The following is a 21,957-nucleotide window of genomic DNA, read 5'->3' as shown; positions in this document are numbered from 1 at the left end:
TTGGATCATTTATACGTTATATCTTTCTTAATACCAAGTTTAAGTTTAGTTAATTGCAACTGATAGTTACATTTGTTTCGGGGAGTAGAATGCTATGCGTGTCTTTTAAATGCACCACATAAATCTCACCCGAAATTTGTATAAAGTCACCCTGTGCCCCTTTAACATTTCTCTTCTATGCCATGCATCTGTAAGTACATGTCTTATTATTACTACTGTAAGTCTGTTGTCACAGGTGGTAATAAAGTAAAATCTACATATCGTTAGTTCCCCAGGTGCTTGCTCTATTGTAGTCTACTGGTGTTCCCTAAAATGACAATACACTGTATTGGTACATGGTATTCTCATCTTACCTGAGTTGCCCTCTTTTCCCGGAGTTGCCCCTCTTTTACCAGAGTTCCTAAACCATACATTATGATTGTGAAAAAAGTTGTAAGTGTCCTAAAGTGCTGTAAGTGTCCTAAACCTAAAATGAGAATTATATGTAAGTAGTTTAACTCTGAGTCAGATTACCAACTTTACTATATGCATATTACTGCCAAACTTCAGATGAGATTCATGACTGTCATCATCCCAAAATACCAAGTTTTTTTCATCACCACAACTATTATTTTCAGAGCACACAATCTACTATAAAACACATACTTTAGCCCAACATATACATCACTGACTCAGAAAGGGAGAATTAGGATACAACTGAAAAAACATCTGTCAATTGTGTTGTTGGTGGCAGAAAATAGCTGACAAAGTGACAGTTATACAATGACTTTTTTTCATGAAGCCCACGTCATATCACAATTTACTTACAAAAGTAATAAACAACCAGTACTATAAGTGTATGGTCTATTTTTCCAATAATATAAATATGTCCAAAACACCTAATAAATAAAAACTAGTAATACTAGAGTCAGCATAGATATATTTACTAAAACATTGAAAATATATAACACACACCTATCATAAATAAAAAGATTCTATCATAAATAATGCTGTAACTGGTCACCAACAAAACTTATATTTGCATCTAATTTGCAGTATGACAGGAATGCATTCCTTTGCTTTACATTTAAACACGATTTGTACAAAAGGTTCATGATTTTTTGCACTTTTCTTAAAGTTCTAGGATTATTTTGGACCAATGGTATTTAAGTTTTTTACTTATGAGGTACCCTGATGAAATGATCGGAAAATTGAAATACTGCAGACAATTTTCACTGACAACACTTTGGTCAAAATGAAAACAAATTGCAACATTGGTGACAATGTCAAGATTTGTACACTTTAGTCATTGATACTTGTGTTCAATGCTTCAGCCTCAGGGGGAACTTCTTGATCTTCAATAGTAGCTGCATTATGATTGGCAGGTTCTTCCTCTTTCTGTTGTAGTCTCTGAGTGGCTCCTCTTTGATCACCTGATTCGGCATCCATCCTGGCATACCGACTGTCTCTGGGAGTTTCACCTGTTGGCTTTAGGCTGTATATTATCAAACCAATTGCAATGGTTGAAAATGCCAGGATGTAGAGAACAGAGAACTGAAAAGGAAAATAAATATGAGTAGGTTTATGTACTGAAGAAAGGTTGGGCTTTGATTTTAAAATATCCAAGAAACTTATTGACCTGATAGTACAAAAAATGAAATCATTTTTGACTATTTTTTGAACCTATCAACTAATAGTATAAAAACTTAAGGTGCGATATATTTGATTGATCTTATATTGTAACAAGACTTCACAGAAGACATAGACCCCCCCCCCCCTCCCCCACTAGTGTGTTATATAGCAATATTATTGTGCACATTTGAATGGCATCTCTACATACAAAACTTCATAACTTATTGACCATTTCATTATCTGACCTTGAATATGGAGGTCATAGTCAAAGGTCAAGGTATAAAAAGAAAGTTAACCTTTGCTTATGTGTGTATAGACATTCAAATGGAGCTTTTGTGCAGTGAGTTCAGATAAAAATATTTCAGTAATTTCACCTTGAAATTTGTTGTCAAGGTCAAAGTTCAGTTTCATTAGAAAGCTTACCATTGATAATGTGGGAGCAGACAATTGAATGGTGTCTGAGTGTATCAAACCTTTGGCGGTAACTGGCAAAATGTGCATTTTTTATCACAAATATGGTTGCCAATGTGTTATACTGGTCAAGGTCATGAAATTAAGAGACATGCACATACCTCACTTGGTAACACCCATGACATGATTAAAATATTGTCATCAATTGACAATTTTATTCCAAGAAGTATGAGGATAACCCAAAATTGGCTATTTGATCTTGAAGACATTCAGGGTCAAAGGTCAAGGGCTTTGAAAAAGCTCAATGATATGGGTGTAGACATTTGAATGGAGTCACAGTGTACTACATCTCTGAAGTTATGATTAAATTGTGAAATTTAACAACAAATATGCCTATTGGCCATATTTAATTCAGTCACAAAACAAAGTGACATGCATATGTTTCACATAGCATTACCTTTGTGCCAGGTTTGATTGAAATCAGTTGGTGCATGCTAGAGATATGAGGGTGAATGCATGGATGACGGATAGATGGAACCCAATGTAATAAATACATGTAGCCCTATCCAGGCAGTGCATGATGGGGGCAAAGAATGATTGACATACCTGGTAGTGAAAGATGAAGAGTCCGCAAAACAATGTATAGAAATCAGCTGTTAGGATGGATAGATTGACAACGGTGGCACTACTCAGATTGATCACTATTGGAAACAGTGAATACAGCAGAAATAAACACATTGCAAAGGCTAGTAGTAACAGCACTACTTCAGTATTCCAGGACAGCGTACTCAATTCAGCCCTTTCCAGAACTACCCTGCAATCAAACACTTGATATATGAGAAAATTGAATTCAACTAATCTCAGTAATAGCAGTCTTTATGCCCCATTTTATAACAAAATAATGTCATGCAGCCTTCAGTGATTGGCTTAGGTCGCATCACATGGTATGAACTATTGACCCATACTGACCTACATAAACACATAGGGGCACTTATCACATTCTATTTTCCCTAAGTCAATATTCATGTACTTGTAAGTTGTAGCACTGAAGACTTATCTGGGGATTTGCTTTCACTATGGACAGATCAGTGCCCGGGAATGTGATATGTTATAAAACACTTATTGCCTGGCCTTGTTTCACTAGTAAACATCATATTACCCCTTGTTCTGTTATGTAGCAACTTAACTTCCCTTAGCTTTTAGGCCTTGAGGAAATATTTACTGCATAACAGCAATCAGGGTAATAGAAGTCTACTATTACCCTCATAACCAGGCAATAAGTGTATATTATAATGTAGGTTCACTCATTTCAGCCTTGGGGAAATTGATGCTGCATAACAACCTCCATGGTAATAGACGGGTTATTAGTGACTAGTGACCTCATAGCCAAACAATAAGTGCTGTACTCATTTCTCTCATCTTATTAATAATGTAATACTCAATTTCATAATGGTACTTTATTACATATGTACCAGAGATTACTTTCACCGGTGTGTGTGCATACAATATTACTGCACACCCACTTGAAATGATATGCAAATGAGGACACAATCATTCGCCCATACAAAATTGTGATAACACTGTATTTTTATGGAAATTTGCCGTTTCAGACAAACATATGTAGTAATAACAGAACGCCATCATAGAATTGAGGTTGATTTGTCAGTAATACAGATTTTATTCTACTGACAGTTGTATTCCACTAATCAGACTAGCCCAAAGTCCAATCGTTGCTAAGAATTGGAAATTTGCCGTTTCAGACAAACATATGTAGTAATAACAGAACCCCATCATAGAATTGAGGTTGATTTGTCAGTAATACAGATTTTATTCTACTGACAGTTGTATTCCACTAATCAGACTAGCCCAAAGTCCAATCGTTGCTAAGAATTGGAAATTTGCCGTTTCAGACAAACATATGTAGTAATAACAGAACCCCATCATAGAATTGAGGTTGATTTGTCAGTAATACAGATTTTATTCTACTGACAGTTGTATTCCACTAATCAGACTAGCCCAAAGTCCAATCGTTGCTAAGAATTCTACACAACTGTAGTTACTTGCAGTGGTATTCCACTAATCAGACTAGCCCAGAGTCCAATCATTGCTAAGAATTCTACAAGACTGCATGTAGTTACTTACAGTTGTATTCCACTAATCAGACTAGCCCAGAGACCAACCATTGCTAAAAACTCTACACGACTGTAGTTTCTAATGGCAAACTCTTCAGCTACATTGGAGATACCATACAATGATGCACCAATCAAACACAGCATATCACCAAGGAACTTATCAGAACCTATCAATGAACAAATGAAATACATTAGCACATTATTACAAAACAAGTCTTTTTTTATTGCATATCTACATGAAAATAAATATCAAGTTTGTTGACAGTTGGAAAAATAACACCAGCAGTGCACAGCTCATTCAGAACATTTAATGCATATTAGTAATTATGTAATATACTGCTTTACAATCCAAATCACATTTTTATCAATAATCTACAAATGTACAGTACAATAATCACTGAACTTTATGCATTTATTCTTTCTTGTCTTGTCTGTGTCGTTGTTCACTATGTTACAAAGGAATTCCTTTACACTGTAAAAGCCATTTTCAGTAGTTTTACAGAGTGCTTGTATCATTTTACTTCACCTGTATCTCTTCATTTTAAATTTTCCACATATAGCTGTTTTACTTGTATACTTCTAACATTAGCCTATTTCATTGTGGTGTTCTTTAATATATTTATTACACATATGTACCCAAATAGAATTTTCAATTTTCTGTATGGTTGTAATAAAATTATCTAATCTAATCTAATCTACAGTTGATATTTTTGTTATTACAATTATAGTCACAAAGATGCAAATTGTCACCTGCAAGTCACAACTTGACCAGACGTCGACATATTTACCTCCCATGTGTGACCTGCCAGCATGGATGTCAGCTCCTACCAAAGCACCAACACCAAGTAGACACACAGCTACACCACCATAATGAAATATCTTGTATCTGACTCTAAGTACCACAAAGGATAATAATAACACCACTGGTATTGTGATACAATCAAGTAACTGTAAAAAAACACACACACACACAAATTACAAACCACATCGGTAATAAAGTTTTAGTACTTTTAACATACACTAAAGGACTTGTCATTTCTTTTACCAAAACCCAATTTTACATTTTCTCATATCCATGTCTCAAAATTGGCTCGTCATTGTTGTTGGACTAAGTGTAGCTTCTGCAACAAACTCACAAATTATTACAACCTGTGACAAACAAGCATTAACCAGTTGGACTTGTTATAAACAGAAAAGGTAAACAACTTGATTGGATTAATAGCACTTTGCACAGCATGTTGGAAGTACGGAAATGTGTATCTCATGTCATTCTTTGATAAAAACAAAACAAAAAAGAAAACACAGTTTTGTGGCCAATTGAGATGTACATGAAATGTTGGGTTAATGCGAAATTTATTTGTGAATATGAGCTGTTATGTAAAGATACCATAACACTGTTCATATCCAATGATGGAATGTCTCAGAGTCTGTATTTCCGACATGCCAAGTGTTATCAATCCAATTCAAGTAACTGTAAAAACAAACCAGAAATTTATGTCACACAAGTTTAACCTAAAATGTCATTCGCTTTGGTGAATTCAATGAGGAAAGGACACTGAACAAAATAAATAAATCATTTTGTATAGCGCCACAATCCAACAGGATGTAATGTTCTATTTGCACTGAACAGGAATAGTAGATTGTTGTAAAAGTTAGAAATGTCTTGCAAACAGATACGTCTTGATGTTCTCCTTGAATCTATCGCCAGTTGGTGATGGATGTAGTTCAAGTGGTACATTGTTTCATAAGAGCAGCAAGAATGCCTATCCTAAATTAGTAAGACGCATCTATTTGCAAAAGTAATTCAAAAGTAACATTCATCAATCTTCCAGAATAGATTGTGTCAAAGCAAAACTGGAGACTTTTCACCAAAGCCTACAGTGTGTCATAATGATTTTGGGTTACTAAACAGAAGATGGCTCTGGAAATTTCATTAATTGACTGATTGCTTGATCATGATTGATTGATTGCTTGCTCGCTTGATCGATTGACCAATCACTGCCTTGATTGAGTGATTGATTGATTGATTGATTGATTCATTCATTCATTGAGTGATTCATTGATTGTGACTGTTAGTGTTACCTGTATACTTGTTAGATTGGTGTACTGGTATGCCTTGACTACCAAGTAATTAGCTTCTACATCCACCAATGCTACAAACATGTACTTCCACCATCTTGCTTTGAACATTTCCTTGAACCCGTCCCTACCACTGATGAAGAATAGCTGTGCCCCATACACAATGCCAAGGAGTAGATAGTTAGTAAAACTCTGTGTTGTAGGAGCTGCTACACCATGACGGTCATGGAGAAGTTGACTTGTGACAGATGTACCACAGATTAGTAATGATAATATCTGACCAAACACAACTACTTTCAGGAATTTCCTGTGATTAGGGAAAAACACAAAAGATGTCAGTTACTTTTGACAGTGTTTTAATTGGGAACCTGGGTAACAGAGAAAGGAAATCTGGTAAACTTGCAAATGTATTCTCTTACCCTGTACCATATTTTGGTGGATACCCTGGTTAGAGAAGGGGAAATCTGGTAAAACATGCATAGATTTTAGCAAAATTGTACCATAATTTTGGTGGGAACCCCAGTAACAGGGGGAGGGGTGAAACTGGTAAAACTTGCATAGATAATCCCTTGTTCCCTAATATTCATGGCAACCAAACTTAAACTAATGTATACTGTTAACTTACTACGTGTACCTTAAACACAAATACTGGTATCTGAAATACAATATTTTGATCATTTACTGTATTTGTTCTTTAAAAACACACCTCATGTTTCTGGAAATGGCGCAATCCGTCTATTTACACAAATTACCCCTCCACTATTCATTGATGATATATACTGTATACACAGGCTGAATGTACATGTGTAAACAATACAATGCTTGAAATGAAAGAAAGGCCAGGGATTCAATTAAAACTTCTCAATGTTGCCATGGAGCATCAGGATTTGTATTTCTAGATCTACCTGTGGTATCAAACCATCTCTTCACGGTCACCCCAAGAACGATCTTGAGATTTGATGCCATGGATACCACGTTTATTTGATAGTATCATTTGATTCACTTTTAGGACCAAAATTAGCCTCCCATTGAAAGTGTGACGACAAGGTGGGGGTGGGGGTGGGATCACCTGAATATCAGATAAACACTGAGCAGTGAGCAAGTACAGAAACATAAACAAGTGAGAAATAAATTATGTTTCGTCTTTTTGGTTACACATGATTAAAACTAAGAGTTGTAAAATCTACCAACTACTCTAGGAATGCTTAATGGAGGCGATTTAATTTTAGTGTATTTCTCTAAACATAATAACAATTCTGCCATAGTGCTGAGTCCAATGGCAACAAATTGAACAATGTAGATTTAATAATATGTTGATATTTACGAATAAAATATGGAACTTTGAATCAAAATTTGATTCCACCCATTAGCAAAATGCACTGAGTGTACACGTAAAGGTTAACTTGGAATTAAGGAAATCAAATTGCACTTATCAATAATTCACAGATAGAAACGCTGTCATAAGGGCGTTGTTATAAAACATATGTAAAATGTGTACATCGAGGTTATAGATTCATTCATTTTCAATTACATAACACGTGCAGCATGCATACACGTGTTTGTTTTGGTTGTCAAATGATTGTTACAGAAAACCTTAGGATCGATCACTTACAAAGTTAATACTGGCGAAATCTTCCTCCTGAATTTGATGAACAATGTGGTAGCATTTCTTGAATTTTCAGGTGTGCTTTCAGTCGTGCCTTCCCTCGAGGTAGCCATGGTGCATGCTTTCTGAACACACGTGGGATTTGTTGACAGCGGAATATTGACCAAGTAACAAAGCTTCTGATTGGCTAATTAACTTGTCTATTATTTACAAAAACTGCAGGCAAAAAGAATAAAACATCATCCAGAAAGCCATCTACAAATGACAGTGGTGTGCTACATGTATGCAAAGTACTATAAAATACTCAAATTACTTTACGGGATTTAATAAGGATGCTATTCCATGTTCTTAGGGCTTTTTAATTTTTCAGCGCGATCAGTACTTATAACCAATCAGAATTGTCCTCTCGTCAGGGTTACTGGACTGACTGACGAATCAGGTGATTGGGTCAGCTGACAGGAAGTACTTGTCTTGGAAATTGTATATTCATAACCTAAGTGAGGGAAATCCTACTGACAACGAGTCAATGTGGTACAGTAACATTTCCCTATAAAAATAACCTAAATTTCCTCAACTGCAACAAACAATTTTTATTTGGATTTCTTGGCGATGGAAAGCTAATGATGGACCCTCCAGGTTTGCCTCCAGAAGTTATTTGGGAATACCAATTCAGACTAATTTTGATCGGTGACTCCACCGTTGGCAAGTCATCGCTCTTGCGACGATTCTGTGATGGAAAGTTCGTCGAGTATTCCGACCCGACCGTCGGGGTGGATTTCTTTGCTAGACTATTAGAAGTTTCACCGGGAATCAGAGTGAAATTACAACTCTGGGATACAGCAGGGCAAGAGAGATTTCGGTAAGTTGTGTGTCGTTGCATCGCTTTCTACATAAATGCACAAGGCAGCAAGCCCTCCTGACCTGACGATATCACCGTCCTCAGGGGCGTGTTTTGTGTTTGTGACTTTTGCGTGGCCGTTATGTGTAAATAATGCCAATTAATTATTCATCAGTTGAATTAACACACACGAAACAAAGCTACCGTTTGTGTCATAGTGATAATTTAATAGAATCCATTACTAGCTTGAATTGTATCATCCCATCTCAACTCGTGACACAAATTGAGATCGTAATGCGCATGGCATGTTTTCCACGTCAGCGATACTCAGTATAATATCAGTCCATTTTATACAGTTAAACCTTTCCATAGGCCGAAAACCCATATATTTTTTTCAGACGAACAGACGGTAAATTTCAATGTGCCATATAAATTTAAAATGTTATTTAAAAAATCACGATTACATATTTCTCTTAAAGGAATGCGTACATGACCATTAATATATTTAACCTAGGCCAGGGTATATTTTACTGATGACCTCCCCAAATTGGCAATACTCATTTGAATTCTATTATTTTCGAAATAGCACCAAACAGCTGTCACCAAGCTCTGATATGGACAAATACTAGCATATTAACACACACTTTAAAAAAATTTTATCTGTGTGGAAAAAAAATGTGTATGTCACTGCTGGGTAAATTGTAGAGAATATTGTTTTCGTTCAATTTCTTTCAATAAATAGTGCTGCTCAATATTATATAAACCCATTATGTGTGCCATTTGTTCTGTTATTGTTGTAATTTTGTGCACTTTACTAATGAATACATGATTATCATACCTTGAGTATATACCAATCACTTAGTTAAATAGGAAGTAATGTGTGTAGAGTATATTATCATTACTTCCTGGATATATCAACCTATATCATTTACTGTCTCCATGGAGGTATACATTCATATCGTCACAATCTAATGATAGGCCATGTAGTATGCTGAGATCTATGGTCTAACTAAATGTGTTGTGATGATGCTAGATAATATCAATAAAGAAACATGTAAAGCAGACATACATTGCAGGGGGTGAACAAATCCACTGATCCTGTGTCCGGAACTAGCAATTTTTTTGGGGCGGACCACACAAATTTTACCTTGTCTGGTCCATCAGACCAGTACCTTACTGTTAATAACTATGTTAAAAAGTCGTCTGAATATACATATTCATAGGCAATATTTAATGTTTCACATTAGCGGGAACTGGGACCACTAATTCTTTCAGCAGGACCACTGGATTTTTTAAGGCACTGGTCCGGGGACTACCAGTTCACAAAATGATTTGTTCACCCCTGTACATGTACAATAATATTCAATTCTACATAATTTCAACCTCATCAATAGCCTGAAATCTTCAGTCTGATTGTTTCTGCTTACGTAACATGCCTCAACCTTTATTCAGTGTACCTGTCTATAAATGACAACATTTCTTGTTGTTGGTCAGAATGATAAAAGCTGAGTTTAATTGTGAGTCACTTTATAGTAAGGATTAGGGAACACCAAATTTTGGTATGCCACAGGATATTACAAATGTAAAATTGGTTAACCCTCGACAGACTCAGATCAAGTTCATGTAAAAGGTAATGTTTGTGGTAGGGTTATAAATAATTAAGTTTCAGAGAGCATGCCTTTATGTGCATACTTATAGATAGTATTTACCAAATGAATAATTTGAAAAGGAGTATGAAAATCTAATATCAAAAGTAGAATTAATCTAAACATAATTCTGTTTAGAGCCAGTTTAATCTTACACACAATAGCATGCTAATTAACTTAATTAATAACACAAATTATTTTAATTAAGTTGGTTTTGTGATCAATTTCATCACATAGTTTGGTGGTCATTTCATCACAAGTGGTCAACTCCATATACCCTGTACTTTACCCTTTATGTATAAATAGGTCAGCTATACAATTTATGAATATGTGTAAAGTGCACAATAGGTGATTTAGTTCTATGGTATTGTTCATATTGTCACGTAGCCATGCTCACGTAACATTTGGTACTTCATACAAAATATCAATTCTCATTAAAAACAAGTGCTGCATATTCAGTGGGTTGTTAGGCCAAAAAAAAAGAATTGTTTCTTGTCAGGACATTCCACCTAAAGTGGGTGACAATGCAATTTGTTTTATTATTCTCAACAAACCTGTCACTCAGTCTACTATTTATGACAGTTGCTGTTCTTTTTATTTAGTACTTTAGAGCAAATGTGTATGTGGGGCAGATGTTATTGACTTGTTCATAATTGGCTTTGCAGTTGTTTTCACTGAAGTAGGGAGGGTTCCTTTTGTGTTTCCCCTAGATTTGTAGACTGCATGGGTTGCACAAATACACACAAAAAAGTGATGTGTGTGCTGACCAGAAACAATTTTTTCTTCATTGTTTGGGGCCATAATGTTATTCATCAAGGTAATAATATTGTAAAAACTGTTGGTGTTTGAAGCTGCCACTGTGGATGTATGATATTTGAAGATATTGAAGGCATACAGTGCAATGGATTTAATGTATGCAGATATCAGCAGATAGTGCTACTGAAAAATGAGGAATACATTTTTTCTCCTATTGTTGTCAATATTATTTGATTCTTTTTGCATTTCCTAAACAAACTCAAGTTTTTGAGCTCTAGAGAGTTATGAATATTCTGATTTTCAGATTGTGAAAAAATAGTCAAACATATAATATTTAAAATTATTCATACTGAACAGTATAAAGAAAATATATTGATTATCCAGTGTTTTTGTTAAGGGCAGTAACTGAGTAAGCATGTACCCGAGTTCATCTGCCATTTTATCAGGTTCCAACCAATATTATTTATGGTATAATGTATAGGAAACTATGACACTTTTACCAGGTTACCCCCTTCCTGTTACCATGGTTACCAGCCATTTGCAAAAACAATGTTGTAACTGCAGTAGTATAAAGTATACTTTTCAGAGCTTTACCATGTGTGAGTGGGTGATAAATTATTAATATTCATGTCATGTATGTATTTGAAAGCTTTCATTAAATCCTGATATTACTTTGATTCTCCAAGTGACATCTTATACAACCATGTCACATGTATGACAAAACAACTATGAAGTAACTCTATAGAGAGATTGAGTTGGTCACTTTTTTAATAGAAAAACGTCGTATTAAAATATCAATTTATAATACCTACCAGTACAAGTCTTTTATTGATATAGCGAGATAATCACACAGGGGATACATTGATAGATTGTAACAGGTTACATTAGCAGTTTGTTAACTGATACATTTGTATTGATTGATTGATTGATTGATTGGTCGGTCGATCAATTTGTTTTAATTATAAAGATGTGTAAACACTAATGGGACTTGGGAGCTGATGCTGTTGCTAAGTTCACCACTAGAGGAATGACACAGAATTTCTGAGATTTAGTTTGAAAGCTTGGAAACATCAAAGTTCAAACAAATAATGTCATATGATATGCAAAAACGTGGTCTGGCTGCAATACTGTAGGCCACCCTCAAGAAATTTTTTACTGTGAGACTCGGAGCACAGGTCAAAAAAAGTTTTTAAAAATGTCTGGGAAAACAAATCACAGAGTATTGCTGACAATTGTACATTCTACTACAACTAGACTCTCTCACAGTCCTCGGAACATTGCCAAAATGGCTGTTTTGTACATGGTATGATAGGGGATTATTTTGGTATCTATTGCATAATTGTACTAGAATATCCTTGTACTGTGGGCCCCCATCGACTACATAGGGCTAATCATTTGTTGATGTGTTACTGCAACGCTCTGTGTTATTTACTGCGATGCATGTTATTGCTCACAGCATCGCAGTCACACATCAACAAATGCCTATAGCCCTATGTGGTCAATGAGGTCCCACAGTACATGGATATTGGAGTACAATTATGCGATAGATATGAGTACATCCAAAACAGCCCTTTTAGCCATGCCCCAAGGACTTTGAGAGAGTCGATACTACAGTACAACAAACTGTTGTGATCAGATATTCTGTGATTTTATCTTCATTTTATTGTACAAGTAAAAACATAGATAGAATGATTAGTCTTTTTTGTAGTTTCTTGTGACCATTTATCATACAGCAATCATGATCATGTGAGAAGTGTGTACATAGTTAGAAGACAAGCAGATCATTGTCAAACAATTTGAACTTAGCAATGCAGCTATTACAGAATGTCTGCTAATATTTGATTAGTGTAAGAGTGGACCTTGTAGGGATGACCTCCTTTCTACCCAGTCTAGGATCTCAAGTTCAAGAAAAAAAATGTTTTGACATATAGAAAATCCATCTAAGAATGAATGCGTGTAACAAGGGATAGTATACTTTTCTAAATTTCTTTCTTAAAGTTCTTGCATATATATATATATATATATATATATATATATATATATATATATATATATATATATATATATATATATATATATATATATATTAAACTTAATTAAAAAGAATAAGGATGTAATAGGTCATTACTCAGAGTTTCACGCTTTGAGCGATCATCAATTAACTAAGTTGGGATTGTCAAAATCGGTACATACACTTAATGTTTGTATGGATATATTTATGTATGGATATATTCATGGGAACATGAAGGCAAATACTCGCTCGCCAACTACAGAAGTGAACCCCCGTAAGGAATAGTTTAGTCCGACCATCTTGTTACGCAATATATCCATACAAACATTAAGTGTATGTACCGATTCTGACAATCCCAATTTAGTTGTCTGAAGATCGCTCGAAATGTGAAACTCTGAGTAACGACTTATTACATCCTCATTCTTTTGAAGTAAGTCTATAAGGGCGGCCCTTTTTATTTTTCTGTTTCTCATCTCCCGACCGACCCTAATTTGCAGCTCCGACATTAGAAAAAAAAAGTTTTTTTTATTTCCGACCGACCCCTGAGCACAGCAAAATTGTAAGGTTCCCCATGGCGTCTTAGGCCAGTTCTGCCGAGGCCACGACCTTGCGACATTGGCCCCCTAAAATTACAAATGAAGCAATAATTTTCCCACCTTGCGTCGCTTTGGCGCATTCATTTTACGGCAGACATCAAAATTATCTAAGTCCACGGCCGGACCAGGCCAGGCTCTGACTCGACGTGAATCCCACAAGAAGTATACTGACTGCGTAAGGGAAAGTTTTGTTGACATCATATAAGATACAGTGACAACGCGCAGTTCTATTGTTAACATAAAAAATGCCACAAAAAGATCAACTTTGATAAACTTAATCTACAAATTAAAACATTAGAGGGATTAGATGAGACGTCGAAATGGACGTCTCTCGTCACATGTTTTGTCTACTGTCACTGTCGTGACCTCTGACCTAATCACTGACGTGTGCGAAACACTGAACTTGCTACCGGAACATCTATCTGCCATGCCACAGCTCAGAAGCCTTCGTGAACCAAATTTATGGGACAGGTTGTGATTTTCATTTGTTGATGGGTTAAATTAAATGAGTACATGTGTATTTTGATTCCGAAAAAGCTGTGTTAGGGGATCGTGTTGCATGATGTTGACAGTGCTAGTGACACATGTGTTGGGCACTGAATCAATGCGTAATCACTGGCATGGCCACTATAGACGGCCGATGCATGTGCGCCCGGTCAGACATGAAGAACGAACTTGTTGTGCAAATCAGAAAAAAATTAATGTAATATTTACAGAGCATCCCAACTTTGACTTTGTTGATAGTTTTAGTTAAAGATTCAAGTTCTGAGTTTCAAGGACACCTAATGTCAGCTTTCCGTATCATTGCAAGTTTACGGTAGGTAACTATGCTGTCATTTGATATAGCAGGACCAAATCATGATACACAGCCAGTAATAAAAAATAAATTATTTTAAAGTTTGTTTGACTATTATTTGTAAGTTTTTCGTTCACATTTGGTACTTTTTAAAGTCAGGGATTTTTTTTCTTCAAAATGTCATGAATTTGAAGAGGGAATGATAAACACAGCAGTGTACTAACAATTTTAAAAATGAAACAAGTGGTTACAAGTTTAGGATTTCTCAAAGTTTTTATTCAATCATATGTTCACTGTGACTTATTTTGAAGTTGGTCATTGTCCTTGTCTGAAAAAAGGGAATTATAAATTTTAGCACTGCTATTCATTGATATTCAGATTAAAAATTGTGACTACCTGGCTGTCCAATCTTTCTAAACAATATATATATATATATATATATATATATATATATATATATATATATATATATATATATATATATATATATATATATATAACTTAAAGTTACATAATCTTAATTGCCTTCTTTTTCTAAGGTGTAATGTGTAGTACACTATTTTCAAAAAATAGCTTACTGGGAACTGTTATTATGAATGGAATTTTTTTATGTTGTTAGGTAATGGTCTATACGTAATGGAATATCTCAGACCACAGTATCTCAAAGTGGTCTGAGATAATTTATATGAATATTTCATAAACAATAATAATTGACCCCACTCCCTGTCAAATGACACCACTTTTTGGAACCAAGGGGCCTGTGTCCCCACTTGTTGGAAACCTTGGCAGAACACCGCCGTCTAACCCCCCCCCCCCCTCTCACCCACCCACCCACCCAACCCCTTTGTTACGTCAGAGCAGCATGTGTCTTTCATCATGGCAGAAGCCGTTGAGGTTTGATGAGGGACAGGGCTCAAAATTAATACTGTCACGCGGTACATTTTGCTGCAATGCAATAATAGCTCAGAATATTTCCATCATTTTCAAAATTATGCTTAAAATTGGTAAAAGTCATACTGCATTCCAAATTTCTTGACCAGTTTTTAGCTTTAAATCAGTTGTATTATCAGGGAAATGACCGACTCCATAGCCGTTTCATGACCCATGACATGCATGACCTTTGAAGACATTCCAATGTTTACATTATTACTTTTAATTACTTTTAAACAGTAAATCCCAAAGGGGTTCTGAGTTCTAGAAATGGTTGACATGTTATCTGGTGGATTATTTTGACAAGTTCACACTGAAGAAAAATGTTTCATAGAAGTAATGGTTTATATAAATGAAAATTCATCTAGCACACTGATCAGTGACAATCACGTACGTGTTTCAAAAAGTTACACACTAAAGTTCAAATTGGATAACTTGAAAACATTGTTAGCGATGGCAATGCCACTTTGATTAATAGGACGAACGTATTAGTACTCCTGATAAAATCACACAATAGTTCATGGCTACAGATATACACCCATCAGGATGATAAGTATTTAATCATCTTCTTACAAAGTTGTTCTACAGACTTGTCAACCTTGCTAAAATGAAGGAAAGAGACTTGTAACAAGGAATTCAATAAAGAGAAGAGAAATGAAGTTGTATAGAGACTAACAGGACAGAAAGGACAGAGAATAGAACTGAAAAAATACATTTTTTTTTCTTGCCCCCCTTTTTTTTTTATTTCGCCCGCCCGACCCGCCTGACTATTCCATTGGAGATGAGAAACAAAAAAAAAAAAAACCTCACCCTAATGCTCTGCTCCTAATATTTGCATTGAGTACTGTTGTCTCCAGCGAGATACTTATATTCATATGTATATATAATATATATTATGTATGTACATTTGTACATGTATTCAGTTTATGTCTGTAATTGGTAACTGTAATTCTTTGAATATTACATAGTTTTATTAATTATAGATTTACTATTAGTCAATTAGGTAATCTTTGATCTATAAATAATCTATTAATTGACCTAAAAAAACTGTAACTCATCTTGGCTGTTTAATGTGCTGACAATATGTTATCATCATACCTTAAACATCTTTCCATATTGTGACTAGAGTCAAAGTTGTTATGAATGTTATGAATGTATTGTTGTTAGTGTAACCAAAGTGGACATTTTAATAATGGAACAATTAAGCATTATTACACCAGGTAGTTAAGTTTACACAAACTTTATAAATGTTATAATATAATATTAGGGTGGTTTAGTTAGGTAGAAGTATACAGCTGTTTGCATTAGTGCAGCAGATACTGAATGGTACCAGGATTCTAAACTGAATGGTACCAGGATTCTAAAGTTAAACTGATCAACTTCAAGAGGCAAGTCAGAAATGATGCAATGAACTGTTTCTGTATCTGTATCAGATATGATGAGTGACAGGATAACTGGTATATGATCGATGGATAGTGAGGACACTTTAATACATGTGTAGTGGAGTTGGATAGATACTTTAAAAAGCATGAACAGATCCAGCCTTCACCTTTAGTGTTTATTCTGGCATGATGATTTCAGGGAATTATTTAGTTGTTGTAGACAATGTCACGTGAATAAGTGTACCAGTCAAGAATATATCGCACTTCAAAATAATCCCCTATCAGACTTCCCTTTTCATGATTAATAAAACCCTGTCAGCAAATGTCTAAGATTTGACACTTTTGTAAAGATCTGTGTCTTTGTGACATCATATCAGTATTTATGTATCAGGGATTATTTACATTTAGTGTGACCTCAACAAGGTTATAAATTATCACTTACATATTTAATCTCAAACAGTAGCATTTACATGCACTGTAAAGCAAACATACAGATAATCTATACAATTATCACCCCATAAAGTCAATATGCTGACATGGCTACTGTTGACACATACAGTATGCTCCATATGAATGTAAACTGATCCAACTTGTGGAAATTCAAATTCAGTTTATTACTGTGTCCTTTTAATTTTATGTCACATTTGAATGGCAACATGTTACGTCTAAGTTTTCTATTGTACACAAATCCAACAACTCGGTGAGTTTGTTTAGTTTCCACTGATTGCCATCCTTGGTTAGGAAATCCTGATAACAATTTTATCTGAATAGGGACGTTTTACATCAAGTACTTCAATTGCACGGAATCAATGAGTTCATTCAGTTTTTCATCGATCACCTTAGTGATATTATTTGAGAAAGAAATCCAATCATGGTTATTTGAAAGCGTTGTATAAATGTATATACATACAATGTATGTGATTTGGCCATTAATATTGAGTTAAATTGGTTGGCAAAGTATCAACTAAAAAGAATGATGTATTGATATATTTGTAAAATTACTGCCTCTACATGTAAGTTAATAAATATAAACATCATTGGTTTTTCAAACAATTACTTTTACATGTAAGTCTATCCCAGTCTTTGATACTGAGAGTAGTGAGTATGTATTCATGGGGGTTGTGCCTTTCAGTGGTGTGTGTGTGTGTGTGTGTGTGTGTGTGTGTGTGTGTGTGTGTGTGTGTGTGTGTGTGTGTGGTGATATATGACTATTGACTATATGACTATATGACTATATATATATATATTAAGTACATGTGTAGATGAGATAAATCACTGTGTTTGTGTTCTAGACATTTACCTTTGATTTTGTAACCATCACATATTACAACACAGAATTCACTGGTTTATACTGTTTTCCATACATTTACCTAGGTTCCCTGGAGTTCTACAACCATTAGACTAATCACATCACATACAGAAATTACTTCTGTCAGGATGATCACAAATTTGCATTTACTAACATTTCGTTGTCTTGATCATGGATTTTCACATTGAATATTAAACCTGACTCTATGGGACAGTATCAGTGGCCAGCTGTGGTAGGGGTGTGCGGCCAATACTGATAACCCCAGACCCCAGACCTATTTTAGACCTAATAAATAATATGACCAAAAGCAAATTTTACTTCACAGGTTTTAGAAGTCAAATTTTAGACCAAAATACAGTTGTAGTACATTGTCGTTTCATACTAAGGAAATAGTAGATCACAAAATGTAGTTTTCACTCTTGTATTTTTTTCCCAGAGAAGGCAAGATTTTGGGGCCAATTAATGGCAGAGTTATGATTTGTAGACAATGTGACCACATTTAGACCAAGTGTGGACCCCATGTTAGACTCTTTATCTTGAAAAAAAACAGACCCTACTGTAGACCAAATGGCTAGAAAACGTACCCCAAAAGGGTGGCACATATTCCTCAGAGCATATACATAGTCAAATAGGAGTGACACCCCTTCCCACCTCTGCTCCCCCCCCCCCCCCCACTCCGGGACCCCTAGTTCCTGGATCCTCTACCTACTACCAGGTTTGCTGATCACAGTTATTGTGCAGTGTTATCAATTAACTCTGCCTACTCCATTACAAGGGTTCTAAAACATTTAATTATAGCAGAACTAATGTCAACTACTGTGCAAAGTTATGACATTGCAGGATGATGGAGTGTGTAACAGGTCATACATGTAGCAAAGATACAGCATGTGACTTAGGTGATAGCTATGATAGAGTATGTAACAGGTCATAGTAATGATAGCGTGTGTGACCTAGGTCATAGCCATACTGTAAGATCTCTGTATGTAGTCTAGATTGATGTGACAAATGAACTCAAAGTCAATACAGACATGTGATCATTTGATATGTGATAGACAATAATTTGTCACTATCAGTTTTATGTTTCTAGTATTAGCTGTCTACTACTGTAATGTCAGTGAATCACTGGTTTTGCAGATCAGTAAATATGTACAATATATGTTACAGAAAATTGTCTCGAGAGAGTTAATGACAACAAAGTCCTTTATTTCACTGAAGTAATAACAATGCCTGAAATATAAGTTAAAAGAGACGTCAATTTCAATGTTAATAAGGCTGTATCTGTACATGTATTTGCATTATTTTACTGATATTCCTAAACATGGGAAATTATCAATACACATTATATACATTAATAATCAGGTCTGGTTTAAATTGAATAATTTCAATTTTAAAAAATTGGGTTCGTTATTCTGTTCTTCTTTGATACTGAGAAATACAGAAACTGGTCATATCATGAAATTACTCTTTTCTTTTGCGACATTTCCTATAATTTTTAAAAGAAAGTTGTTGAATCGTTCATGTTTTGATGACTCATCAGTTTCACTTTTACTTCATTTAGATAGTAAGGAAAGAGCAAGGTATACTTGGATGGAAGCAATAAACATAACATTCTAGATTAGATTTGTACTGGTAAACAATAAGCATCGCATACTAGATAGATTCGATTTGTACTGGTAAACTATCATAAAGGACTTTTTTGCCATTGTTTCACTTCCTGTATTACTGAATGATGTCTACTAACTTCTACACTAACACGGTAATCTTGTAATTCCTATAGTAGGTGTAGTCAACATGAATCCAAGCTCAAACAATGTACCTTTTAAATAAAATACCCTGTCTGAATGTTTTAGTCCAGGTCTTACCAATTATACCCACAACTTTCACTAAATACATGCATAAACCAACAATGTGGAATTTACACCCTGGTAGTTCTATATCACGATAACACACATCTGTTGGTTACAACAATGCCTTATCAGTCTACATCACTGGTTCTGCTGTGTTCAAAATATGAGTCAAAATGTTCAAAATTACCATTACTTTCCTCAATTTTTCTTTGATATTACCGACACTGGTATAATTTTATTATGTTTTTCTCCAACATTTGTGTTCATTCAGCTGGAAAATACTCGTGACCAAAATGTTTTTCACTACTCGTCGATAAGACCCCTTAGGTCACTCATACTGAATGAAGAAAAATGTTGGGGATGACATCTAAATATCTTTTGCCAAACAGAAATCCTTCATCCATTGTCAACGACCAACATTTGAAGTGACTAATTGCACATTTTCAATAGTTTACTTACAATTATATTTAACTTCTTCTTTCAGATCCATCACAACATCATACTACCGTAATTCCGTTGGTGGTATGCTTGTATACGACATTTCCAACAGAGCAAGTTTTGAACATTTACAAGACTGGCTGGAAGAGGCTTACGACAATGTGAATCCAGACAAGATTGTCTTCATGGTGATTGGACACAAGTCTGACATGGACAGTGAACGCCAGGTGCTTCGCGAGGAAGGAGAAAAATTTGCGAAAGCATACGGCATGAAATATATAGAGACATCTGCTAAGACTTGTCAAAATGTGGAAGATGCTTTTAAGATTATTAGTGGAGACATTTATAAAATGGTAAAGAGTGGGAAGCTTCCTGTCAGAGAGGGATGGGACGGTGTGAAAAGCGGCTTCTTGCCACGCAACACTCTACAGCTAGAAGAACCAGAGGGAGAACCTCATAAAGTGTGTTGTTGATGGGTACAGCAGTTCATAATTAGTTTGATATCTAAGTAACAAGGATATAATCTACCAACTTATTTTTCTATGCTGCATGACAGAAATGCTTGGAAACAGAACATTGTCAGATGATAGGGAAGATATTCATGGTCATTAGAATTGATGGGTTATAAGGTTCATCGATTATATCTGGCACTCCATTATGTTAAGAAACTACTAAGGAAGGTGACCAGTTACCATGAATTGGATATGCAGTGTTTCTGCTGAGGTTGGGTAACCATGGTAACAGAAAGGAGATTTACACTTAAAATGTCATACTTTTACCAAACATTGTACCATAATTTTGTTTTGGAACCCAGGTAAAATGACTCATGAAGCCAGCTAGATTTTACCTACTGACCACCCTTAGCAAAAACACACCCCCCCCCCCCACCCCATTGTACATTCTCAGTGAAACCCCATCTTGATGAACTGAATATATTGTGTCAAACTATTTCAAATATTGTCAAAATGATATGAAAGCAACCATCAATAAATTCCTTTTTAACTCTTACATGTCAAAATTTCAGTATTCAGAAGTGAACACTCCCTCCCAAATCTTGTAAAGATAAGTGACCATAGAGACAGATACTATAGACACTAAACACTCTCCTGTTGAAATGTTTGAGGGAGAACACTGCTGTTTACAAGTGTCACATTTGTACAATTGTGAAATGTTGTTTTGTGGTGCATGTATGGATATCAATTATCTGTTCACTGTTATATCATTGTAAGCCGAGTGAACTGTTTCAGCTACAATTTTCTATCGATTTCCATTGGTCTAACAACAACTGTATAGATTTGGTAGTCTAGATACAATGTGTAGTAATCTATGTGTCCTAGACTACTGCTAATTTGGTAGTCCAGCTACAATGTGTAGTAGTCTATGTACCCTAGACTACTGCTTATTTGGTAGTGTAGCGACATTGTGTAGTAGTCTGTGACCTGGACTACTGCTAATTTGGTAGTCTATCTAGCTACAATGTGTAGTAGTCTGTGACCTGGACTACTGCTAATTTCAAGCCATGGTATAAGCGAGATATGGTATCCACTAAAATATACAAAATCAGAAAAA

At 35.2% G+C, this 21,957-nt stretch overlaps 2 protein-coding genes across 2 annotated transcripts; one reads left to right on the top strand and one right to left on the bottom strand.

Moving 5' to 3' along the window:
• Positions 1 to 884: 884 nt before the first annotated feature.
• LOC144432857 (solute carrier family 35 member F2-like) lies at positions 885 to 7,960 on the bottom strand. The gene is made up of 6 exons (XM_078121155.1): positions 7,846 to 7,960; positions 6,237 to 6,540; positions 4,943 to 5,102; positions 4,165 to 4,321; positions 2,629 to 2,836; positions 885 to 1,533 (listed from the first exon to the last, which is right to left on the bottom strand). The coding sequence occupies exons 1-6, from the start codon at positions 7,950 to 7,952 to the stop codon at positions 1,282 to 1,284; spliced, it is 1,188 nt and encodes a 395-aa protein (XP_077977281.1). The 5' UTR covers positions 7,953 to 7,960; the 3' UTR covers positions 885 to 1,281.
• Positions 7,961 to 8,347: 387 nt separating this feature from the next.
• On the top strand, positions 8,348 to 21,658 carry LOC144432638 (ras-related protein Rab-39B-like). Its single transcript, XM_078120900.1, has 2 exons — positions 8,348 to 8,698; positions 20,435 to 21,658. Exons 1-2 carry the CDS (start codon positions 8,460 to 8,462, stop codon positions 20,859 to 20,861), a joined length of 666 nt encoding a protein of 221 aa, XP_077977026.1. The 5' UTR covers positions 8,348 to 8,459; the 3' UTR covers positions 20,862 to 21,658.
• The last annotated feature ends 299 nt before the right edge of the window (positions 21,659 to 21,957 follow it).

The sequence above is a fragment of the Glandiceps talaboti genome, chromosome 3, assembly GCF_964340395.1.
Source record: "Glandiceps talaboti chromosome 3, keGlaTala1.1, whole genome shotgun sequence".
Taxonomy (NCBI): domain Eukaryota; kingdom Metazoa; phylum Hemichordata; class Enteropneusta; family Spengelidae; genus Glandiceps; species Glandiceps talaboti.
This window is presented reverse-complemented; position numbering and strand designations above follow the sequence as displayed.